Here is a 26350-nt window from a genome sequence, read left to right as displayed (position 1 = left end):
GATTTTTTATGGGAGCTCTTTGCCTGTAGGATTGTTTTCCAGCCTTTGACTCTGAGCCTGTGTTTGCTTTGACTATTGAGATGTGTTTCTTGCAGGCAGCAGAATGTTGGGTTGAATTTTCTAATCCATCCTGCCACTCTGTGTCTTTTAATTGGTGCATTTAGCCCATTGACGTTGAGAGAGATTATTGTTATGGGGTTTTGTCCCATTTTTCTGTTAAAATTTGGTGGAATTGAGAGGCCTGTCTTGTTTTAAAGTAGCCCATTTAGTTGTTCTTGCAACCATGGTTTTGAGTCCATGAAGTTCCTGAGCTGTTGTTTGTAAAACTCTGTGTTGTTCCTTCTATTATGAATGAGAGTCTCGCTGGGTAAAGTATTTTTGGTGAGGCATCTATTTCATTGAGTTTTTTCACTATATTCCACCACTGTTTTCAGGCCATGAGGGTTTCATCAGACAAATCAGCTGTGAATCTTAAGGATGCTCCTTTGTAGGAAATTTCTTTCTTTGATCTTGCTGCTTTCAGAATTTTGTCTCTATCTAAGGTTTTGGTCATTTTGATAAGGATGTGTCTTGGGGTATTTTATTCAGATTTTTTCTAGCTGGTACCCTTCGGGCCTCTTGAATGTGGTCACAAGTTTTCTTCAGCTCTGGAAACGCTGTAGCAATGATGTCTTTGACAGTTTCTTCTTTATCTAGGTTTTCTTCCTGTCCCTCTGGGACTCCAAAAATTCTTATGTTACCCCTCTTGGCTTCATCACGATCTTCTCTTGCCATCTGTTCCCGAATTGTGAGTCTTTTTTCTATTTTCTGCTCTTTTCTAGAGAGTCTCTTAACTTCATCTTCGAGCACACTGATTCTGTTCTTAGCAGCTGTTACTCTGCTGCTGAGGCCTTCTACTGACTTTTTCAATTTGCCTACCAGGTTTTTCAGGTCTGACATTTCCCTTTGCATTTTCCTCATTTCTGCTTTTAAATTCTCTTGTCTTTTATTGGCATTGCTTTCCATTGTTTCTTTTAGCTCCCTAAACATCGTAAGTAGCTCCCTTCTGAATTCCTTGTCAGAGAGGTTGTCTAACACTACAGTACTGTTAGTGTCTCCTGGGCTAGCCTCTTCAATAAGAAAGTTTGGTAGGCTTTTGTATTGCTTTTTCATTGTGACCAGTGTGGTTTAGACCTTCATGTTCACTATTACTATTCTGCTTGATAAGCAGAATGAATTGAGATAGGCTTAACGAATTATTGGCTAATGTGTTTCTAGTGGTTGGGCTAACCTAGAGAAGGTTTTATCTAACAGGGTAACTTATGGTTCCTAGGGGATATGTAGTGGGAGAATAACTCACGACTGCTAAGGCAGCCACAGCTCCGGAAAGGATCCCTGGCCCTGGGCGCGGGGTGATAACTTTTTGAATGAGGAGAGAATGCCTGGAGCCATTCAGCTTTGTTTTCTCCAGATGTGTCTCAGTTCCTGTCCCACGCAGATCAAGGGTTTTGAAAACGGGCTGTTCTAAAGGATCAAACTAGCTGCGCATGCCCAGAAAGAGTACATGTTGCTGGGTGCCGGGTGGTACCTGTTTGAATGAGAGAATGCCCGGAGCCATTCAGCTTTGTTTCTGCAAGATGTGCTTCAGTTCACATCCCGTGCAGATCAAGGGCTTTGAAAACTGGCTGTTCTGGGGAGTCAAACTACCTGGCACTGAGTACTGGGTGGTACCTGTTTGAATGAGGAGAGAATGCCCGGAGCCAATCAGCTTTGTTTCCGAGTGATGTGCCTCAGTTCCTGTCCAGTGCAGATCAAGGGTTTTAAAAACCGGCTGTTCTGGCGGATCAAGCTGGCTGCGCATGCCCAGAAAAAGTCCCTGGCGCTGGGCGGTGCCTGTTTGAAAGAGGAGAGAATGCCTGGAGCCATTCAGCTTTGTTTCCCTAAGAGATCTACAAAGTTTTAGGCACTTACCTTGTATGCAACCAAGCTCAGTTCAATCTCCAGCATTGTATGGCTCCCCTACCTGCAGCCAAGCAAGTTCAATTTCCAGCATTGTATGGCTCCCCCCGGAGCATCTAGGATGACCCAGGTAACCCCAGCATCAAAGTGCTTTAGCAGCACCTTCACACTGAACTACTTGCCTGGTTGGCCAAGAGTCTCTGGAGGAACACCCGTGTCATTAGAACACTGCTTGAGAGGACACCCCCTACCCCCAATTCTTCCCCTATTAGAGAGAAAATGAAAGAAAAAGAAGGAAAGGGCTAAATAAAAGAATAATGGAGAGAAAGAGGGGGCGAGAGACAATAGACAGATGACCTGGGAATATGTAGAGGATTTGGTTTCAGCCATACTGTTTATGGGACAGGTGACAGATGCACACTCAACTGCCCAGAGACTCTCAGGCAGGTTCCTTGGTAGCACAAGCACTGAATGAGGACAGAGCTAGTACCAGAGCTGACCATGTGGCGGCCCCAGTCAAGGGCCTGAAGGAATTTGCTCACTCTTCCATGGCCATGCAGGCCAGGTGATCAAGGTTCCAGGGATCCCTGGGATGGAGTTGAGTCCTCTAATAACTTTGGACCATTTCACTCTGAGCATTACATGAGTTTTCCTTCACCTTGAAGAAAGTCTTACCTTCCCACCTCAGAGCTGAGAAACAGAAACTCAGCAGGATGAGGAGACCTGCCTGGGTCATGTGGCTGTGTGGACAGCACCCGAGAGCCAGGACCCTCTGAACTCAACTGAGCTCTAATGGGGCAAAATGGATTAGGACAACATCCTCAGGGGGACTGCAAACATTTATTTTTAGGCAGAAAACATATTATAACTACTGGGTTGGAGCAATAGTACAGAGGGTAGTGGTTTGCTTTACACATGTGATCAGCCCTAGATTTGATCCCGGGCATCCCATATGGTCTCCTGAGCACTGCCAGGAGTGACTCCTGAGTGCAGAGTTAGGAGTAATCCCTGAGTACCACACGGTGTGTGCCATCCCCCACCATTAAAAAAAACATTGAAACTTCTACAAAAGCTTTGGTCTTGGGGATCGGGCTATAGTACAGAAAGTAGGGCATTTTCCTTGCATGCAACCAACCCAGGTTTAATCCTTGGCATCATATATGGTCCCCGACATGCCAGGAGTAATTCCTGAGTACAGAGACAGGCACCAGAAGTAACCTCTGAGCATCACCTGGCATGACCTAGAAAGAAAACAAACAAACAAACAAACAAACAACCCCAACCCTTTAGTCTCATCTCTTTTAATGTATATTTTGTATTTGTGTTATAACTGTGCAGCATTTGTTAATATTTCCTAATGTACATTAAAATATACTCACGTTGGGTATGTGACTCTGTTGAGCCCTGCCTAGTTACCTGAGATTGTGGGTGTGCTATTACCCAACATCTCTGAGTGTGATTCTCAAGTTCAGTTGTATGTGACCTACAGAGCATGGGAAGGAGAAAAACAAAAATTCCTCGTAAGGAGAATGTGACTATCAGTGGGAACCACACCTGAAACACTCCCAAAGTAGCAGGTCCCAGAGAGGTTAGCAGCAGCACCTGCGGGGGGGGGGAGGGGGTCAGTCAGAAAGAGGGGCTGGGTGCCTAGAAGGGTTTATTCAGGTCACTCCAGATTATTTCAGGTCTGCCACCTTGTGGCCAAGTGTGTATGCAGCTCTTTGATTATTTACTGAGTTGGAGGTAGTGAGAAAAACAGAAGATGTTGCATCACTGTGTCCACCCAGAGTCTGATTTATTTAGATCAGAGCTAACAACTTGTTTCTTGATGAACAATGTTGTTTCCGGACTTTGGACAGGACTGAGCAGCCAGTGTGAGGGAGTCTTCGTGAAGTGATTAGCAGGTGCTGTCCATGAGCAGGACTCACAGTGGCTCCTCCAGTGGATTCCACAGACGCTCCTCACATGAACACATCTCAGGACTGTGTGGTGGAGAACAGGGAGCCAAAACTCTGCTGAGCCTGTGCCTGTGCACATTAGGAGGGAGCATCTGGGAGAGCAATGGGGAGCATCCAGAGAGGAGCCCTAGAAGTGATTGATCAGGGGAATTCCTCAAAGGAATGAGCAAGAGAATAGATCTAAGTTGACTAGAGAAGGTCACGGGCTTGGGAGGAGAATGAGCCCGATGAGGAGCGGCTGCAGTAGGTGGGACTCCCTTGAGAGTCCTCTGTTTTGGCAGGTTAAATGAGGGTGGTTGGGAACCTATTTGAAACCCTAGGTAACCCCTTGTATGCAGCCTGGTTGTGAGGACTCCTGTGCCCTCTGTTGTGAGGGAAAGAGAAGCAGCTACTGTGCAGACAGGCAGATAATGTGCTCTGTGTCATCTGCAGGAGGGCATTTTGGTTCTGAGTCTGTGGTACAGATAAAGCTCTGCCTAGGGAAGCATCAGCATTGGCTGGTGCCTGGAAGCATCAGCAAGGGCTGGTGCCCTTCTCAGTGCCTGGGCCCTATCGTTCCTCCCTGGTAACCAGTTGCCCTGTCCACAAGGTAGGGCAGAGTCCCCTTGGGAATGCCTCTTGTCACTTTCACTTTCAAACCGAGAAATGAGCCAAAACGCTGTAGACTTGATTGCTGTAGAAAAGGCAGCGCTTGTTCTTGGTCTCTACGGACACCCAGAAACCTGCTTCTCTGCAGAGAATGTGTGTGAAGTGGTCTAGTTGAGCCCTTAGCGTGGCTGTAGTGATGGGTGAGGTGCTGCTGCAGAGTTTTGACTCAGAGTGTGTTGGACGTACCCACCTCTCATGGATGCTTCAGAGTTTTCAGCTGCGGGGACCGGTGATTCCATAAAATTGATCTGCCTGGTGTGCATCTTCTGGGAGATTGAGTTAGAAATTTTTTTGTTGTTGTTATTGTTGTTGTTTTAAATTCATGAGGTAGTGAAGTTTTTAAAAAAATTTTATTGGTGAAACAACATGCGGTACAGTTGTAGACTAACAAATTTTTGTGCTTGGGTTTAAGTTATACAATGATCGAGTACCCATCTTTCCACTAGTGCCCATTCTCTACCACCAATGATCCCAGTATCCTTCCCACTCCCCCATCCACCACATCCCACCCTGCCTCTGTGGCAGGGAATTCCTTTTTACTCTCTCTCTCCTTTTGGGTGCTGTGGTTTGCAAAAGGGGGATTGAGTGGCAATCATGTTCAGTCTATAGTCACTTTCAGCATGCATCTACCATCCTGGGAGAATCCTCCCAACACCCTTTACTTGGTGCTCCCTTCTCTATCTGAGCTGCCTTTTTCCCTAACATGTGCAGCTGGCCTCCAAGCATGGAGTGAACGTCCTGGTACTTACCTCAGCTATTCTTGGGTGTTATTCTCCTATTTTGTTACTTTATATTCAACTGATGAATGCAATCTCTCTATGTCTGTCCCTCTCTTTCTGACTCATTTCACTTAGCATAACACTTTCCATGTAGTACCACTGGTATGTAAATTTCATGACTTCATCTTTTCTAACAGCTACATAGTACTCCATTGTGTAGACGTACCAAAGTTTCTTTAAACAGTCATCTATTCTCGGGTACTCGGGTTTTCCCAGATTTTGGCTATTGTGAACAGTGCAGCAATGAATGTAGAAGTGCAGATGTCATTTCGACTATACTTTTATTTTATTAGTGAAACACCATGAGGTACAGTTGTAGACTTACAAGTTTTTGTGCTTGGGTTTCAGTTATACAATGATCGAGTACCCATCCCACCACCAATGCCCATTCTCCACCCCCACCAATCCCAGTATCCCTCCCACCCCCCATCCCTCATCCCACCATGCCTCGGTGGCAGGGCACTCCCTTTTGTTCTCTTTCTCCTTTTGGGTGCTGTGGTTTGCAGAAGAGGAATTGGGTGGCAATCATGTTTGGTCTATAGTCTACTTTCAGCATGCATTTTCCATCCTGGGCGGATCTTTCCAGCACCCTTTATTTGGTGCTTCCTTCTCTATCTGAGCTGCCTTTACCCCTAGAGTGTGCGGCTGGCCTCGAAGCCATGGAGTGAACCTCCTGGTATTTATCACAGCTGTTCTTGGGTGTTAGTCTCTTATTTTGCTACTTAATGTTACCCAGATGAGTGCAATCTTTCTATGTCTGTCCCTCTCTTTCTGGCTCATTTCACTTAGCATGATATTTTCCATGTAGTACCACTTGTATGTAAATTTCATGACTTCAGCTTTTCTAACAGCTACATAGTACTCCATTGTGTAGATGTACCAAAGTTTCTTTAACCAGTCATCTGTTCTCGGGCACTCAGGTTTTTTCCATATTCTAGCTATTGTAAACAGTGCTGCAATGAACAAACAAGTGCAGATGTCACTTCGACTATACTTTTTTGCCTCTCCGGGGTATATTCCCAGGAGTGGTATTGCTGGGTTAAATGGGGCTCAATTTCTAATTTTTTTTAGAATCGTCCACACTGTTTTCCAAAAGGGTTGAACCAGTCGTCATTCCCACCAGCAGTGAAGGAGGGTCCCTTTCTCGCCACATCCACGCCAACACAGGTTGCTTTTGTTCTTTTGGATGTGGGCCAGTCTCTGTGGTGTGAGATGATATCTCATTGTTGTTTGGATCTGCATCTCCCCGATGATTAGAGATGTACAGTATTTTCTCATCTGCCTTTTAGCCATTCGGATTTCTTCTTTGAGAAAGTTTCTGTTCATTTCATCATCCCATTTCTTTGAGGGGGATGGATGTTTTCTTCTTGTGGAGTTTCACTAGTGCTTTGTGTATCCTTGATATCAACCCCTTATTGGATGGGTATTGGGTGAACATCCTTTCTCATTCTGTAGATTGTCTTTGTACTTTGCTCACTGTATCTTTGGAGGTGCAGAAGCTTCTTAGTTTAAGATAGTCCCATTTGTTTATCTTTGTTTCCACTTGGTTGGTCAGTGGAGTGTCGTCTTTGAAGATACCATTAGCCTCAATATCATGGAGGGTTTTGCCGACCTTGTCTTCAATGTACCTTATGGATTTTGGCCTGAGGTTGATATCTTTAATCCATTTTGATATGACTTGTGCATGGCGTTAGGTCGAGGTCTAAGCCCATTTTTTTGCATGTGGTTGTCCAGTTATGCCAGCACCATTTGTTAAAGAGACTTTCCTTGTTCCACTTCACATTCTTGCTCCCTTATCAAAGATTAGATGTTCAAACATTTGAGGTGTGTGTACGGATATTCCACCCTGTTCCATGGATCTGCGGCCCTGGCTTTGTTCCAGTACTATGCTGTTTTAATTATTACTGCTTTGTAGTAGAGTTTGAGGTTGGGGAGGATAATGCCTCCCCACATCTTTCCCCCCAAGGATTGTTTTAGCTATTCATGAGCGTTTGCTGTTCCCTATGAATTTCAGGAGTGCTTGATCTATTTCTTTGAAGAATTTTATAAGTATCCTTATAGGGATCACATTGAATCTGTATAATGCTTTGGGGAGCATTGCCATTTTGACAATGTTAATTCTTCCATCCATGAACAGGAGATATGTTTCCATTTCCTCAAGCCCCCTTTTATTTCATGGAGTAGCGTTTTGCAGTTTTCACTGTAGAGGTCCTTTACCTCTTTAGTTAGGCTGAATCCAAGGTATTTGATTTTCTTGGGCACAATTTTGAACGGGATTGTTTTTTTCATGTCACTTTCCTCTGTCTCATTATTTGCGTATGGAAGGCCATGGATTTTTGGACATTAATTTTATAGCTTACGACTTTACTGTACAAGTCTATTGTTTCCAGGAGTTTCTTGGTAGGGGATTTAGGATTCTCGACATATAGTATCATATCATCTGCAATTAGTGAGAGCTTGATTTCTTCCTTTCCTATCTAGATGCCTTTAATGTCTTTTTCTTGCCTAATTGCTATTGCAAGTACTTCCAGTACTATATTCAACAGAAGTGGTGATAGTGGGCATCCTTGTCTTGTCCCTGATCTTAGAGGATAGGCCCTTAGTTTTTCCCTATTGAGGATAATGCTTGCCATGGGTTTGTTGTAGATGGCTTTGATTGTCTTGAAAGTTCCTTCAAAACCCATTTTGGTGAGAGTTTTCATCATGAATGGGTGCTGGATCTTTTCAAAAGCTTTCTCTGCGTCTATTGATATGATCATATGATTTTTACCTTTACTTTTTTTGATTATGTTGATTGATTTCTGAATGTTAAACCATCCTTCCATCCCTGGGATAAGTCCCACTTGGTCATGGTGTATGATCTTTTTGATGATTGTTGGATTCTCTTTGCTAATATTTTGTTGAGGATCTTTGCATCCTTGTCCATCAGGGATATTGGCCTATAGTTTTTTTTTTGTTGGTGGTGTCTTTGTTTGCTTTTGGTATTAGGGAGATATGTGCCTCATAGAAGCTCTTTGGGATAGTTCCTGTTTTTTCAATTTCCTGGAAAAGCTTGAGGAGAACTGACAAAAGTTCTTTAAATGTTTGGAAGAATTCATTAGTGAATCAGTCTGGGCCTAGGCTTTTGTTTTGGGGAAGACTTTTGATTACAGTTTCAATTTCCTTGATATAAATGGTTCTATTCAGGTATATCTTGGTTCAATCTTGGGAGATTATAGGAATCCGGGAATTTATCCATTTCTTCTAAGTTCTCTTGTTTCGTAGCATACACACTCTCAAAGTAGTCTCTGATGATCTTTTGAATTTCATTGGTTTCTGTTGTGATGTCCTCTTTTTCATTTCTGATTCGGTTTATTATGGTTCTCTCTCTCTTTCTTTGTGAGTCTTGCTAGTTGTTTATCAATCTTGTTTATGTTCTCAAAGAAACAGCTCTTGGTTTCATTGACCTTTCGGATTATTTTTTTGATTTCCATGTTGTTAATTTCTACTCTAAGTTTGATTATTTCTTTCTTCCGGTAAAATTTGGGTTTATTTTGTTGGTCTTTTTCTAAGATCTTGAGCTGTGAGGTCAGGTTATCTATGTAGGCCCTTTCCTCCTTCCTTAAGAATGCTTGCAAAAAACCACAGCACTCAAAAGGAGAGAGATAACAAAAGGGAATGCCCTGCCACAGTGGTAGGGTGGGATGGGGGGAAGGGAGGAGGGATACTGGGACTGGTGGTGGTGGAGAATGGGCACTGGTGGAGTGATGGGTATTCGATCATTGTATAACTGAAACCCAAGCACAAAAATTTGTAAGTCTAAAACTGTACCTCATGGTGTTTAAAATTTTAAATGGTAATAAAAATTTAAGGGAAAAAAAGAATGCTTGCAAAGCTATAAATTTTCCTCTTATCATGACTTTAGCTGCATCCCATAGGTTCTGGTAGCTCGTGTCTTCATTCTCATTTCTTTTCAGGTATCTTTTGATTTTGTCCTTGACTTCCTTCCTGACCCACTCGTTGTTCAACATTGAGTTGTTTAATTTCTAAGTGTTTGATTTATTTCTCAGTGTTTTTGTGTGATTCGCTTGTATCTTCAATGCATTGTGGTCTGAAAAGATTGTTGATACTATTTCTATCTTCCTGATTCTATTGAGGTATGTTTTGTAGCCTAGCATGTGGTCTATTTTAGAAAACTTTCCAAGTGCACTGGAAAAGAATGTGTATTATTTCTTTTGGGGGTGTAAAGCCTTGTTAGCCCTATTATCCCTCTCTCTTCTATTTCTTCCTTCAAAGCCAATCTTTCCTTGCTGAATTTTGTTCTTGATGATCTATCCAGAAGTGATAAGGCGATGTTGAAGTCTCTGACTACTATTGTGTTGCTAGTAATGTCTTCTTTAAAATCTGTTAGCGTTGTTTTAAGTATTTATCTGGTCTCTCATTAGGTGCATATACATTTTTCTTATATTTATTTATTGAGTCACTTTGGGAAAAGTTGCAAAGCTTTCAGGTTTAAGTCTTGGTCATACAATTATCAAACACCTTTCCCTTCACCAGTACTCATTTTTCACCACCAAGAACCCCAATATACCCCCTTCCACCCCTCCCAATGCCTGTGAGGCAGACGATTTCTACTTAACTCTTCTCTACATTGATTACATTCATTATTTTAACAAAAGATCCACCATTATTGTTTAGAATTCCCCCCACACAATCAGAATTGCTGAAAAGGCATTGTGAAATAATTTGTTTTCTATAGCTGGTTATGAGATTCATATAATTTTGCGCAGCTGCTGTGGATTTCTGCAAAGAGCCAGATAATTACGAGATTGGTTTCTGTGCATCTGGTGTTATGGTTGTGCCAGAAAGCCGTTCATTGGGGGCAACTCGTGGCCTCGGTAGGGCGTGAAGGAGGAGCCGGTACCATCCCCCTTCCCATGAGACTGCCGTTGCCCCATCACCGCCGGCTCATACCTGGCTTTCCTATAAGCTCTGAGGCGGTGGCCACCTTGTTTGTGGTCCAGATGCATTTCTGCCAAAAGTCGCTGGGTTTCAAGATTTGTTTCTGAGTCTCTGGGATCATGGCCGTTAAGCAGCTTGATCAGGAGCCAGAGAGGCCATTTGCAGGTGACAACTCAGGGTCTCGTTGGGATGGGGAGGAAAGGGCCGGTTCCACCCACATCTGGTGAGGCCCTGCGTGTCTCATCACTGCAGGCCCAAACCTGACTGTCCAGTTGCCTCTGGAGGATGGAAGTCACTGGGCTGCCAGGAGGAACAGGCCAAGGCAGGAAACCTATTCCCACCTGGAGTGGCCCAGCCCCAGTAACCTACTGCAGGAACAGGATGCATTTCTGCCAAAAGCCTTTGGGTTCCTAGACTTGTTTCTGAGTCTCCTGTATCATGGCTGTTAATTAGTTCTATCAGGAACCAGAGAGGTCATGCCTCCAATCTTATAGCCGATCCGGAGGTGGTTTGTGTGTGTGTCTCCCACATACCTAACTTTTGGCCGTTTACTTTCTTGGTAAACATTGCCCCAAGTTTTGGGGGTCTGGCCAAAGGGACAGCAGCAATTTTGGGGTATCTGAAAGTCTAACGTTGCCATCAGGCTGCTGATGCACTTGCTTCACAGGTATACAGATTGACCTGCTGGCGGAACCATACCTCCAGGTGCATATACATTTAAAAGTATGATTTCTTCCTGTTGTATGTATCCCTTGGAAAATAGAAAGTGGCCTTTGCTGTCCTTTCTAATCCTTTTCAACCTGAAATTTATTTGTTGTATACTAGTATGGCCACCCCAACTTTTTTGAGGGAACTGTTTGCTTGCAGGATTGTTTTCCATCCTTTAACTTTGAGTCTGTGTTTGCTCTGACTTTTCAGATGATTTTATTGTAGACAGAAGAAAGTTGGTTTCAGTTTCTGGATCTATTTTGCCACTCTTGTCTCTTGATGGGTGCATTTAGACCACTGACAGTGAGAGAAATTATTGTCATGGGGTTTTGTGCCATCTTTCTATAGGGGTTGGTTGTGCTTATAAGTGTTTTCCCTTAAAGGAGCTCCTTTAATCCTTCTTTTAGGTTTGGTTTTGAGTCTATGAAGTTTCTGAGCTGTTGTTTATCTATAAAATGGAGTATCATTCCATCGAGTTTGAGTGAGAGTTTAGCTGGATAACGTATTCTTGGTGATGCTTTCATTTCATTGAGTTTTTTTCACTATATCCCATTACTGTCTTCAGGCTTGGAGGGTTCCTCTGATAGATCTTCTATAAATCTAAGGGGTGCTCCTTTGTATGTGATTTCCTTCTTTGACCTTGCTGCTTACAAGGTCTCTATCCATGGCATCCATCATTCTGACCATGATGTGCCTTGGAGTGTTTTTATTAAGGTCTCTTTTAGCTGACACCCTTCTGGCTCCTTGGATCTGGAAGTCTGCATTCTTTATCTCTGGGAACTTTTCAGCAATGATTTCTTTGACTGTGGCTTTTTCATTGGTGTTGCTTCCCTGTCCTTCTGGTACTCTGATGATTCTAACGTTGTTCCTCTTGGCTTCTTCCATAGGTTTCTGATTCACCTTAGTGCTATTTTGATGTCTTTTCCCATTGTTTGTTGTTCCCTATACGATTTCTGTTGCTCATCTTCAAGCTCACTAATCCTGTCTTCGGCTGTAGTCATTCTATTGCTGAGGACACCCACGGAGTTTTTAATTTCATCTACTGAATCCTTTATTTGTGACACATCTTTTTGTAGCTTTTTTATTTTTGCTCTCATTTCTTCCTGATTTTTTCTCGACTATCTGTTCCACTTTTTCTTTCATTTCTTCCTTTAATTTTCTGAATGCCTGATCCATTGATTCTTTGAGTAATTCCTTGAACGTCCTCAGCATTTCATCTTGGAATCCTTTATCGGAGAGAACATATTTATGGGTAACCCCTGTTGATGATTTGGAAATCTTTTCTTTGTCCTCTCCTCGTAGAGGAGATTTGCACTGTTTCCCCATGTTTTTGTGGTAGTCTAGAGGTAAAACCTTGGAATTCACTAGCACTGTTCCCTCTTATTGGGTGAAAGGATTCTGAATAAGGTCAGTTGATGGGGGTCACCCTTCTCCACTTCTAGAATGTGTTCTTCCTCTCAGGCATTATTCTGTGGCTTATGACAGGCATCTAGTGAAACGTTGGAGGAAATTCTCTTTTATATTGGGCTTGTACAGCTTCTTTGTGTACTGGTCTTTTGTTGGAATTGAAGTAGGCAAGTGGATTATTGTCGTATTGTGGATGAGATGGCCAGGACTTTTCCCACAGAATTAGGTGATAAAGCCTGGGATGTGAGTCAAGAGTGCTGGGAGTGGGAAATATAACTGCACCTGCCACACAGAAGGCCATTCCCACTTTTGAGAAGGCCACGACTCCTACGGTGGAGGCCTCACCCCCAGCCAGTCCCAGGGGCGCACTGACCTAGGAATCTGCAGAGGAGGGAACTACCCTGAAGAGGTGTGCGGGCTGTCCGGTGGAACTCGGGCTGCTGCTCCCCAAAGTCTCCCACGGCTGCCCGATGGTGGGGGCGTGGCGTGGGGGAAGGGGTGGGGCGGTGGACAGGGACACGTTCCCCAGCTCCCAGATGAACCTGCAGAGGAGGTCAGTGCCGCGTCGAGGTCCTGAGTTGGTTTTTGATGAAGCAGGGCTGTCAGCTGTAGAGTTTTTGAATAGGGGAAAATCATACCTGAAAGTAAGAGGGATACCCCCAGTTGGCATGCTTGGGGGACTGGGAAACTCTCATATGCAAAACATAAACTCCAGGATTTTGAGCCATTTCCATGACCCCAAGAGTTCCAACCTCCTCAGACCCCCCCACTTGGCCTTTTCCAGGTCAGGGGATACTAGGGAAGCCATGTGGGTTTGGGACGAACCAGGACTCTATGAACGATGGGCATGAGCTCCAGCCCTTTATTATATCTCCCTGGCTCCAGCCCGAGAATTCTGAGTATGATGGACATATGAAGAATGTTGGTAATGATAATACTCAGGGAAGAAATGATTAGGAGGGGGCTCAGGGACAGTGCTATTACTTTAGGTAATATTTTGGTGCTAGTCAGTACACATTTTAATGTCAGTTTTCATTTTTAAAGTATTTTTAAAAAATTAAATCGGTTACAAAGTTGTTCATGATTTGGTTTCAGTCATTAAATGTTCCAACACCTGTCCCTTCGCCAGTGTACATTTCCTACCACCAGTGTCCCCATTTTCCCCCTGCCTGTGTCTATGGAAGGCAGTTTTCTTCCTCTTCTTTCTCTCTCTCTTTGGTCTTTATGGTGTGCAATACAGATACTGAAAGGTTAATTTGATGTAATTTTAAAATATTTTAGCATAAGGCAGCTGGAGTGGAAGAAAGATGTCCTGAAAGATGTGTGAGTTGGGAAGGGTGGAGGATGAGGATGGAATGGGGATGAAATTCTTCCTCCCATTCTCTAGTCCTTGAACCTTCTCCCTGCCCAGTTGGGGAGAAGTGTTCTGCTCAGTGCCATCCTTGTCCCATGTCCCTTCTTTTCCTGGTGATGGGGCGGCTGCTATCCTCTGGGGGCGGGGGGGGGGGGCGGTGGGGGATGACCTCCTACACAGCAAAGATGCAGTGTGACTGGCTCCAGGGCTTGTGTGCATGCTCAGATTCAGCCTCCTGTACCCTCCCTCTCCCCCTCAGGTGTGGGCTCTGCCCCTCAAGTGCACATCACAGGGCCCTAGGAGGATGGGGTCCGTGTTGTGTGCAGGGCGGTGGACTGGTTCCCCAAGCCCAAGGTGCACTGGCGAGACTCCAGTTTCTGGCCTTCTCAGAAACCCACACTCAGGACTGAGGGGCTGTTCAGCGTGGAGGCGGCGCTGGTGGTGAGAGACAGCGACATGGGGAACGTGACCTGCTCCATCCTCAACCCCATCCTGGACCAGGAAAAGGCCATGGCCATATTCATCCCAGGTGGGCTCTGCTGCCCTCTCCCGTGTGGGTGCTGGAGCTGGGGGGTGGGGGTGGGCATTTCTGGGGGAGCTGGGCTGGGCTGTCCTGGCTGTGCCCTCATGGTGTCTCCTGGGGGCCACAGAGCCCTTCTTCCCCAAGGCCTCTCCATGGAAACTGGTCTGTGTGGTGTGTGTGACCTTGCTGACATTCCTGGTCCTTGGTGCTGCCTATTGCACATGGAGAGAACATTCCATAAAGGTGCTGGAGAGTCAGCAAGGAGAGAAGCTGCGCCAGGATCGGGAGAAGGATGAGCAGGCAAAGCAGGCTGCACTGGAGGTCATAGGTAAGTCAGGACAGGCCCAGGCCCGGAGTGACCCAAGGACTGTGGGTCAGAGTTCAGAGCTCTGGCTCCATGATCACAGAGCAAGTGGCCCAGGAGTCCTCAGAGGGTAGAGTTACCCACGGACCCTGATGGGTTTGGAGTGGAATTTCATGATATAGATATATATTTTTTTTGTTTTGGTGGATTTTGCAGGCCCACAGTTTTCTGCTCCTCAGGTAAGGGAGTTCATGCTTTTATTTTTCATATTCCTTCACGTGAATTACAGGCAAATTTAGGTGAGTTTTGTTCCAATTTTAGTATATGTGCTGCCTAAATTAGCACCTAAATTAGCACTAATTTAGGTGAGTTTTGCTTTTCTTCAAATTCCTGAATCTCCTTCCTTAGAGGCCTCGTGGTTCTGAGCTTACCTGTTCCTGTTGCCTTCCAGACAAGAGGAAGACTGAGTACTTGGCTGGTGAGTGATGCTACAGGTGCCCTGTGTCCCCTGTCCCACCTGTGCCCAGGTGTTCCTCTCCCTGTGTGTGCTGGGGACACACATGTGGTTATTACAGGAGCCAGATGAGTTTAGGAGTGTGACTCCCACCCTTCTCCCAAAACAATACCAGGGGAGAGTCTGTCCCCTGAAGTCTTTGATGTGATGGTCAGATATTGATGGAAGATGGTCAAGTAGTGATGGGATACCATCAAATAGTGAGGTCAAATGGCTGGGGACTTGGTTCAGCAGCTGTGGGAACGTGACGGGGTGGTGGCTTCATTATTTTTTCTTTGCTTTTTGGGTCACACTGGCAATACTCAGGGGTTACTCCTGGCTCTGAACTCAGGAATTCCTCCTGGCAGTGCTCGAGGTACTATATGGGATGCTGGGAATTGAGCCCTGGTCGGCCGCGTGCAAGGCAAATGCCCTACCCGCTGTACTATGGTTCTAGCCCCGGGATGGTGGCTTCAATGCTGCAGATATTGTCTGAGAAAGTTCACTGCCCCAGAACTCACCTCTTCTCCTGCCTTAATCATTTCCCCTTTTATTTCTCTAGTATCTTTTCAAGAGAAAAACTGAATATAAAATTTAACACATAATAATTATGGGATAGTTAATGTCTTATTCTCTTAAATATTTGAACATGTAGTATAATCTACAAAGCCTTAGTGGCAAAACTGAACGAAGGTGGCAGAAGCATTTCTTACAATTTGAAGCTAAAGCAGCTGGCCACAACAGGACAGGGGGGATCAGCCTGTTATACAGACTTCCTGATCGGTGTCCTGACCTGTGTCTGCACATGGCAGGAGCTCCCCCACTCCAACACCTCCTCTTCTGTCACCCTGACATTGAAGATCCTGTAACTGTCAGAGAGGGTGTGGTGCTGTACCATAGCCTGGGCTGGGCAGGCTGGTTGGCTGAGCTCTCACCTGTGTGTTACCTTTTAGCCTGGAGGAAGGCCCAGCTGTATGCAGGTAGGTGCTCTAAGTGTCCTATGACTCCTCACTTCTGCCCCTTCTCTACCCAAGGACCCCACGGAAGGAAGGAGTCACTGTCAGTTTTGTAGCCTCCATCTGAGGGCTGCAGGAACAGTCCCTAGGGCACAGATCTGCCTCCTGTGACTCTCTTCTTCCGAAGGTCATGTTAGGGTGAGCAGTCCCCTCAGAAAATACTTTTTTAAAAAATTTCTTTTCTTCTCCCATAGTTTTCATACACAAATGCAACGGATTTCTCTAGGCAATTTGTAGTGTCTCTACAGTAGATTCATTGTTTCTGAAAGTATATTTTACCTTTATTAAAGACTGATGCTGGAGCGATAGCACAGCGGGTAGGGCGTTCGCCTTACAAGCGGCCAACATGGCCGACCCGAGTTCGATTACCTCCGCCCCTCTTGGAGAGCCCGGCAAGCTACCGAGAGTATTCAATATGCCAGACACAGTAACAACAAAGTCTCCAATGGAGACGTTACTGGGCCCGCTCGAGCAAATCAACGATCAACGGGAGGGCCTTTACCTTTACCTATTAAAGACTGATATGAATTAGTCCAACTGTTTTTGCATCTATGTAAGCAACAAGACAGAAATGATGATTTCTCTGAATGAACATATCGCAGTGGAGTTGTTCACAAATTTTCACCCAACTGTGCCAAAAATGTTATTTCCTCTATTCTTGTTCTTGGGAGACAGCAACTCCCCCACAGAGGACATTTCAGGATTCTGCGAAATATGTAAGCTTTGCAATGGTCAGTGATCACTTATTCTTTCCAGGGGGATTATGAAGTCCAGAGAGATTATGTGTCACTGGGTCAGTGTTTGACAGAGAAATCTCTTCATCTTTAGTCATTTTAGGTCCTCACTTGGGAGAATTATTGAATTTGCTTGTTAAGATCTTTGGGTTGGTTTTTGGGGAGTAGAGGCACGTCCCATATGGCTGTTTGGGGACTATTGTGTTCTCCTTACTTTATCCGTTTTGATCACTTGTCTCTAACCAGAGATAACCCTGGTATATAGATTTTTTCTCATATTGGAGGTAGCATTGAGAGAACTGAGAGAATTGTCCTCCCGTTGTTCATCGATTTGCTTGAGCGGGCCCAGTAACATCTCCATTGGAGACTTTTGTTGTTACTGTGTTTGGCATATCAAATACATCACAGGTAGCTTGCTGGGCTCTCCAAGAAGGGCGGAGGAATCGAACTTGGGTCAGCCATGTTGGCTGCGTGCAAGGCAAACGCCCACCGCTGTGCTATCGCTCCAGCCTGGAGGTAGCATATGTGAATATATTAATTTTTTTCTGCTGCCTTTATGAATTCACTTATGTGGTTTAAAGCAAAACACATTTCCTATTTCCTTGCTCTGGAAGTTATATTTCATGAAAATGTGGCTAGGGCTGTGTCCTGTTTCTGGAAGCTATTGACATCCCCTTCTTTTCCTTTTTTGGGTCATATCCAGCAGTCTTCAGGGCTTACTCTTGACTTTCTTCTCCCAGATCACTCCTAGCAGAGCTTGAGTGATCATATGGGTGCTGGGGATTGAACTAGAATTGACCACATGCGAGGAAAATGTCTTACCTCCTGTACTAGCACTTAGCCCCTTATTTTAAAATACTTTTTATCATGTTTTACAATAGGATCAATATTTATGAGTCAGAAGGCATACCTACTGACCATAACCACCTTCAAAGTGCCAGTATCCTTCCACCATTGTCCCTAAGTCCTTTTCCTCCTGGAGGCAATTGTCTTTTCCTTCTTCTAGAGAACATCTTCGATTGTGGCCCATTTTCATCATCTGTATACCAGCAGCACAGAAGACTGTGACTCTGCTTCTGGGGTCACATCTAGTTGTCTGAACAAATCCTTGACATGATTTTGCTTTTAAGGATTCTTATGATTAATTCTATATTACTCAGGATGATGTCTACATCTCAATATGTCTACAGCCATACCACCCTGAACGCGCCCTATCTCGTCTGATCTCAATATTTATAATCTTGGTTTTTTTTCTTCTTTTTTTCTGGGTCTCTCAAGCAGTGCATAGAATTCTGGGATCTCCTCCCAGTCATTCTCAACCAATAGAAGCAGCAGGTCAGTGAGAATGTACAAGGATGCTGAGCTTCTTGAGCTCTTCAGTTCAGGCCACCTGGGCTCTGCTGGAGAGTAGTGGGAGTTGGTCCTTGAGAGTTATGCTTAGGGGAACATTTGGTGTTAGAGAGTGAGAATGAGCTGGTGTTTACCTCTAGTGAACATCATCTCTTTGACCCCATAATTTTAGTCACAGCTGTAAAATTTATATTTTTCATGGAATTAACATTTTTTCACATACCTTGGGATTAAGACCTGGGATTCCTTGGGGTTCTACTATGACAGAGATTCTCCTGGAAGCTTTCTGGTCAAGATTTGGCAAAACAAAGTGACTAGATTCAGTTTTGTTTGATTTTGTTCTCACTTATCTCTCTGGGAGCTTTATTCTCCCCCTTCCACACTTCCCTAAAGAGGTAGATAAATCAAATGTCTTTCCTTTCACAGAATATGTGTATCTCTTTGCGTTGAACCTTTCTTCTTCCCTTGAAACCTCTCAATTGCCTTCTAACTGGTTAAGAAAAATCTTTCCCTGTATCCTGAGTTTCCTTTACTTATGGATTACAATCATGATATAAGTGAAGCTCAGTCAAGGTGTAATTTCCTCCTATTGTTTACAGAATGAGACCAGTTGTAATTACTGGTTTTGGCATATTGAATACACAACGGATAGCTTGCCAGGTCTTCTGTGCGGGTGGAATACTCTCGGTAGCTTGCCAGTCTTTCCGAGAGGGATAGAGGCTTTTGGGGCGACCTCTAATCACCCTCGTAGGTGTTACCATATTTGAACCCTATCAAATATGGTACGGCAATTCCAGAAGATGGGTATTTAGTGTCTTATGATGGGTCTGGAAAGCATCCTGAAGTGTGGCGGCGGTTGGGTAGTGGAGGTAGTGTCGGTAGTGGAAGTCTGCCAGTGGGGTATTTATCTGGTCCCAGTAGGGGTACGGTGGGTCTTCTGTGTGCAATTCGATCCCTGGGTCTCTAGTGGTTGGTAGGAGCAGATAGGGCAGGGTAGGGTTGGGCTCCTGATTAGAATCCCTTTGTCACCTAAGGTTGGTGGGAGCAAGCAGAGAATCTCTGTACCTGGGTCCGTTGAGCCTGGAGTCCAAGGTCTCAGAGAGTTCCGCTTATCTTGTTCTGTGGGTCCCCAGTCATGCGTGAGTCTCAGCCGGAGCTGCCACGCGGGTCCAGAAAGCGTCCTGGAGTGTGGCGGTGGCTGGGTAGTGGAGGTAGTGTCCAGAATCGTTGGACATGGGAGTCTCCCGGTGGACGATTCCACAACGAAATTTACCACATCATATTCAATCGATGGTTTTGCCTGACCGATGTCGCTGTTGTCTCAAAATTCCGAACGGGATCAGACCACTGTCTCCTTCATGCAAAATTCTACTTCACAGAGCGGGGAGAAAGAGCTGCAAAGTTTAAAAAGAGAACTCCCAGAACGACCACCAACTGGGAGCTCTTTGGCACTATTGCAGCAACATGGGAAGATGCCATTGTTGACAACATAGACGAGGAATACAATCGACTGGTTCAGCACCTCCATGATTGTGCGAGGAACGCCAAGAGAGAGATAGCCACAAAAAAAACGCCTGTCTTCTAAAACTCTTGAGCTTATTCACCAACGTGGTTTGGCGCATGCCTCAGGCAACCGCAAGCTAACGTCCGAGCTCGCAAAGCAGTGCAGAGATGCGATCAAGGAAGACCTCAAAGAGAGAAGAGCAGAAGTGCTGGTAGATGTGGCAGAAGCCGGGAAAAGTATTCGTAATGCCCGCCTGTCCTTCGCCAACTACAAGACCAAGATGACTGCCCTCCGACGTCCTGATGGATCCATCACATCCTCCAGAACGGCAATGGAGAAGATTATCCATGACTTCCACTCAAATCTCTTCGATAGCCATGCCCACTTGCCGACATACCAAATTCCACAGGATGGATATGTCGTTCCCAATGTTCTCCCTTCCGAAATCCGACATGCCATTTCTTTTTTTTTCTTTTTTTTCCCTTTATTTTATTTTATTTTTTTTAAAGTTGTAGATTTACAATTTTTTGTGCTTTGGTTTCAATCATACAATGATCAGATACCCATCCCTCCACCAGTGCCCATCTTCCACCACCATGGATAATATCCCTCCCACCCCCATCCCCCCATCCCCCCAGTCTCTGTGGCAGGGCAATCCCCTGTGTTCTCTCTCTCTTTTTGGGTGTTGTGGTCTGCAAAAGAGGCATTGAGTGGCAAACATGTTCAGTCCATAGTCTACTTTCGACATGCATCTCCCCTCCTGGGAGGATCCTCCAAACATCCTTTATTTGGTGCTTCCTTTTCTATCTGAACTGCCCTTTCCCCCAGGATACCCGGCTGGCCTCCAAGTTATGGAGTAATCCTCCTGGTGCTGATCTCAGCTATTCTTGGGTATTAATCTCATACTTTGTTACTTTATATCCCCCAGATGAATGCAATCTTTCTATGTCTATCCCTCTCTTTCTGACTCATTTCGCTTAGCATGATACTTTCCATATTGTACCACTTGTATGTAAATTTCATGACTTCATCTTTTCTAACAGCTACATAGTACTCCATTGTGTAGATGTACCAAAGTTTCTTTAACCAGTCATCTGTTCTTGGGCATTCAGGTTTCTTCCAGTTTCTGGCTATTGTAAAGAGTGCTGCAATGAACAAACAAGTGCAGATGTCACTTCGACTATACATTTTTGCCTCTCTGGGATATATTCCCAGGAGTGGTATTGCTGGGTCAAATGGGAGCTCAATTTCTAATTTTTTGAGAATCGTCCATACTGTTTTCCAGAAGGGCTGAACCAGTGGACATTCCCACCAACAGTGAAGGAGTGTCCCTTTCTCGCCACATCCACGCCAGCATCGGTTGCTTTTGTTCTTTTGAATGTGGGCCAGTCTCTGAGGTGTGAGATGGTATCTCATTGTGGTTTTGATCTGCATCTCCCTGATGATTAATGATGTAGAGCATTTTCTCATGTGCTTTTTTGCCATTCGGATTTCTTCTTTGAGAAAGTTTCTGTTCATTTCATTGCCCCATTTTTTGATGGGGTTGGATGTTTTCTTCTTGTGGAGTTTAACCAGTATTTTGTATATCCTGGATATCAACCCCTTGTCAGATGCGTATTCGGTGAATATCCTTTCCCATTCTGTAGACTGTCTTTGTATTTTGGTCACTGTTTCTTTGGAGGTGCAGAAGCTTCTTAGTTTAAGATAGTCCCATTTATCTATCTCTGTTTTCACTTGCTCGGCCAGTGGCGTGGCATCTTTGAAGATACCATTAGCTTCAATGTCATGGAGGGTTTTGCCAACTTTATCTTCAATGTACCTTATGGTTTCTGGTCTGATGTTGAGGTCTTTAATCCATTTTGATCTTACTTTTGTACATGGTGTTAGGCAGAGTTCTGAGCCTATTTTTTTGCATGTAGCCGTCCAGTGATGCCAACACAATTTATTAAAGAGGCTTTCCTTACTCCACTTCACATTACTTGCACCTTTATCAAAGATTTGATGAGCATATGATTGAGAAGAGATGTCAGTGTATTCAACCCTGTTCCATTGGTCTGCAGTTCTGCCTTTGTTCCAGTACCATGCTGTTTTAATTATTACTGCTTTGTAGTACAGTTTGAAGTTTGGGAGGTTGATTCCTCCCATTTTCTTTTTCCCAAGAATTGCTTTAGCTATTCGTGGGGGCTTATTGTTCCATATAAATTTCAAGAGTGTTTGCTCCATTTCTTTGAAGAACCGACATGCCATTTCTTCAGTAAAGAAACGAACAGCATCCGGCCCAGACAAGGTCAGACCTGAACACCTGAAGAACCTGCCGTCAGTACTCATCAATACACTGGCTCGGCTCTTCACATGCTACCTGTCTGAATGCAAGGTTCCATCCCAATGGAAAACCAGCAGGACTGTACTACTGTTCAAGAAGGGAGACATCCATGACGTTGGCAACTATCGCCCGATCTGCCTATTGTCTGTCATCTACAAGTTGTTCACTTGAGTCATCCTAAATAGGATTGGCAGAACACTAGATGAAGGACAACCATGAGAGCAAGCCGGGTTCCACAAAGGATTCAGCACTATCGACTATATCCACACGATAACCAAGCTCATTGAGGTTTCTCGGGAGTTCAAGATGCCGCTCTGACTAATGTTCATTGATTTTAAGAAGGCCTTTGATTCTGTTGAGATGGAAGCGGTCATTGAAGCCCTAGCCAATCAGGGCATTCAAGCTCAATACATCAAGATCCTCCGTGAGCTGTATTGTGGATTCACAACCAGGATCTCACCATTCTACAAAGAAGTAATCATTGATGTCAAGAGAGGGGTTCGGCAGGGTGATACCATTTCACCAAAACTCTTCAGTGCCACCCTCGAGAACATCATGCAATGACTGGAATGGGAAGGAATGAGAGTGAAGATAGATGGTCGGCAACTACACCACCTCCGCTTTGCTGATGACATTGTTTTGATAACACCAAACATCAGCCAAGCAGCCAAATGCTGGCCGACTTTGACCGTGATTGTGGAAAGGTAGGACTACAGCTGAATCTTACGAATACAATGTTTATGAGAAACAGCCTCTTTCCTGACGCCCCATTCGCTCTCAATGGAGCGACCAACTCCGAATGCAACAGCTATGTGTACCTAGGTCGAGAAGTCAACATGACAAATGACCTGGCACCTGAGCTGTGCAGGAGGAAGAGAGCGGCTTGGAACGCCTTCAAGATCGTCGAAGAAATAGATAAGAGGACGAAGAACCTCCGGCTCAGGGCACATCTCTTTGATTTCACTGTTCTTCCTCCATTAACATATGCCTCAGAGACTTGGGCCCTACGTAAACAGGATGAGAACGCTATTTGGGTCTCCCAAAGAGGAATTGAAAGAGCTATGCTTGGAATATCACGTTTCACTCAAATGAGAGAAAGAATCCGGAATTCTGACAATCAAGAATCAGGGACGCTGTCTCGTTTGCCAAGGTGTCAAAAATCAGATGGGCTGGTCACGTAATGAGATTTAAAGACGACCGCTGGACTAGAGCTGTTACGGACTGGATCCCACGGGATGTCAAAAGACCGCGTGGCCGCCCATCTACCAGATGGTCAGATTTCTTCATCAAGATCATGAACAATTGGTTTGAGGCTCTTCATGTTCCCAGAGCGAACAGATGCCATTGGGCTACACTAGCACGGGACAGGGACAAATGGAGACATTACTGGCACCCGCTTGAGCAAATAGACGACTAACGGGAAGTTAAGTGATTAAGTGAAGTGTGTACAGAAAACTTAGAGATCCAAAAATTTTTTCTAAGTTCTTTATAGCTAAAGTGAGGCCTAGAAAATATTGATCTCTTAATTTTTTTCCAAGAAAATTTACTTTTCAGGTTAAACAAGTCTATGTGCTTTGTCAGCACAAAAAGAAAATCATATCTGGGCAATAACACTTCTATTTCTCATACTGAGAGATGTTTATAACACCTATCAATCTCTGGGTATTGAGCTTTTGGGCTTATCCTTATGGGGACGTGGGCACATGATGGTTTTGTGTGTGGGTATGTGTGTGTGTGTGTGTGTGTGTGTGTGTGCATGCACATATATCTGTCAAGGGTGTATATAAAAGAATCAGTTGAATGTTTTCAAAATATGCCTATTGTTAACTTCATTATGATGTTTCAAATATGTAGCTGGTGTGTAAAGTGTATACAAATCTCTGACATGTATGTGTGTATGTGTGTGTTTCTTACAGATTGGTGCAAGGACAAGTTCCTGACCTGTGAGTGACTTCTTGTTCTTTCTGGGAGGTCCTACTGTTGCTGCCCATACAATTCTGGTCTCTTTCATCTCTGTGGTGACACAGATGCTCCCACTATCAGTGGTGGTGTGTGGTGTGTGGTAGGTGTGTCTTATATGGAGTCTAAAGAAGTTTGCTTCATGGAGTTCACATTGATCCTTAAGGGTCTTGTGACAAATTTAACATCAAATCCCGAATCAGTATTGTGGTTCCTTTTCTTGCTTACAAGGCTTGTGTCACTAGCCCCTCATCTCAGGAGGCTAATTTCTCCATTACTTGGAGCTAAGATATGGAATGAGGTTTTGTGTGCTCCTATTGTGCTGAAGGCCTTGTGTGATTGGTACTTCTCCCTGCAGGGCCTGTCACTCTGGATCTAGGATCTGCCCATCCCAACATTGTTGTCTCTCACAAGAATAAAAGTCTGACCTTGATGGACACTAATTCAGTATCAGAAGACACACATAGCATCTTAGGCCTTGAGGGCATCACATCAGGGCACTGTTGTTGGGAGGTGGAAATCAGGAATGGAGACAGAAACATTTGGTTTCTAGGGGTCTGTAGAGAAGATGTGAAAAGGACAGGCTGGTACAACAAGTCTTCAGACAAGAGTTTCTGTGTTGGGGGGAATTTTGAAGAAGGATTTCATGCTTTAACTACTTCTTGAACTCCCCTGTTCCTTAGTTAGGTTCCCCACAGGCTGCGGATTTTCCTGGACCCTGAGGAAGGAGATGTCTCATTCTATAACATGACTGATGGCTCCCACATTTACTCCTTCTCTCATGTTTCCTTCTCTGGGACCCTCTTTCCATACTTTATGATTCACTCAGGAGCTGTGTCCCTGTCCATCTGCTCCGTGGTGGGTGGGCCTGAGCCCCCTGTGCCCATTAAGTTTTCCTTTTTCTCAGGAGGAGCCTGTGAGCTCAGACTTTGGTGTTGATGGTGCTACCCCAGGACCCAAGTCTCCATTACTCCACTGAAACCCTGAGGTCATGTCCCCATCAATGTCCCTCCCCTTACTGGTGACTCTTCCAGGAACTGCAGACCCTATTCCAAAGGCCTCTCAGTGAGTCCTGTGTGACTGCAGTCTTGCTCTGTTGCTCTGGCTGTAGACCTTACTAGGATATATATATATATATATATATATATATATATATATATATATATTTCTTTTGGGGTCACACCCAACGATGCTCAGGAGGTATTCCTGGCTCTACACTCAGGAATTACTCGTGGAACAAATGGGATGCCAGGGATTGAACCTGGTTGCCACGTGCAAGGCAAATTCCCTACCTGTACTATAATGACAGAATTATTTTTGTTAATAAAAATGGGGGTATGGGAATTTTATACTTTTGGACAAAAGTATGAGTACTGAATTACTCTTCAGAATACAAGGAAGTTGACTTGTAGCAGCTTGAATTGGTTCAGAGAAACTGAAATCAAGTGTGGGTCCTCAGTTATGTATTTGGGATCTGGGTCTGCCTAGAAAAGCTGGTCATTCAGTTTTTCTTGGGAATGAATAATAAATGGATCTTTTATAGAAGAAGAAATTCATATTTTCCTCTACTTTCTGTTCTGGCGAGAGAGAAACATCTATTTTCCCAATAGCAGTAATTTTTAAAAAAAATTTTTTTATTAGTGAAACATCATGAGGTACAGTTATAGACTTATAAATTTTTGTGCTTGGGTTTCAGTTATACAATTATCAAGTACGCATCCCTCCACCAGTTCCCATCCTCCACCACCACGGGTCCCAGCATCCCGCCCACCCCCCATGCCCCCGTCCCACCCTACCTCTGTGGCAGGCATTCCCCCTTGTTTTCTCTCTCTTCTTTTGGGTACTGTGTTTTGCAAGAGAGGCATTGAGTGGCAATCATGTTTGGTCTATAGAATACTTTTAGTATGCTTCTCCCACCCTGGGAGGGTCCTCACAACACCCTTTATTTGGTACTCTCTTCTCTATCTGAGCTTCCTTTTCACCTAGCACGTGTGGCTGGCCTTCAAGTCATGGAGCAAAATTCCTGGTACTAATCTCAGCCATTCCTGGGTGTTAGTCTCCCTTTTTGTTGCTTTATGTTCCCCAGATGAATGCAATCTTTCTGTGTCTATCCCGCTCTTTCTGACTCATTTCGCTTAACACGATATTTTCCATGTAGTACCACTTGTATGTAAATTTCATAACTTCATCTTTTCTAACAGCTACATAGTACTCCATTGTGTAAATGTACCAAAGTTTCTTTAACCAGTCATCTGTCTCGGGCACTCAGGTTTTTTCCAGATTCTGGCTATTGTAAAGAGTGCTGCAATGAACAAACAATTGCAGATGTCACTTCGACTATACCTTTTTGCCTCTCTGGGATATACTCCCAGGAGTGCTATAGCTGGGTCAAATGGGAGATCAAATTCTAA

At 44.4% G+C, this 26350-nt stretch overlaps 1 protein-coding gene across 1 annotated transcript; it reads left to right on the top strand.

Moving 5' to 3' along the window:
* The first annotated feature begins 12915 nt into the window (after positions 1–12915).
* LOC130036012 (butyrophilin subfamily 1 member A1-like) lies at positions 12916–24878 on the top strand. The gene is given in 6 exon segments (XM_056127974.1): positions 12916–13023; positions 14124–14262; positions 15012–15038; positions 16007–16033; positions 23897–23923; positions 24298–24878. Coding segments are annotated over 6 exon segments (909 nt in total).
* The last annotated feature ends 1472 nt before the right edge of the window (positions 24879–26350 follow it).

The sequence above is a fragment of the Sorex fumeus genome, unplaced genomic scaffold (genome assembly GCF_029834395.1).
Source record: "Sorex fumeus unplaced genomic scaffold, SorFum_2.1 ptg000063l, whole genome shotgun sequence".
Taxonomy (NCBI): Eukaryota; Metazoa; Chordata; class Mammalia; order Eulipotyphla; family Soricidae; genus Sorex; species Sorex fumeus.
This window is presented reverse-complemented; position numbering and strand designations above follow the sequence as displayed.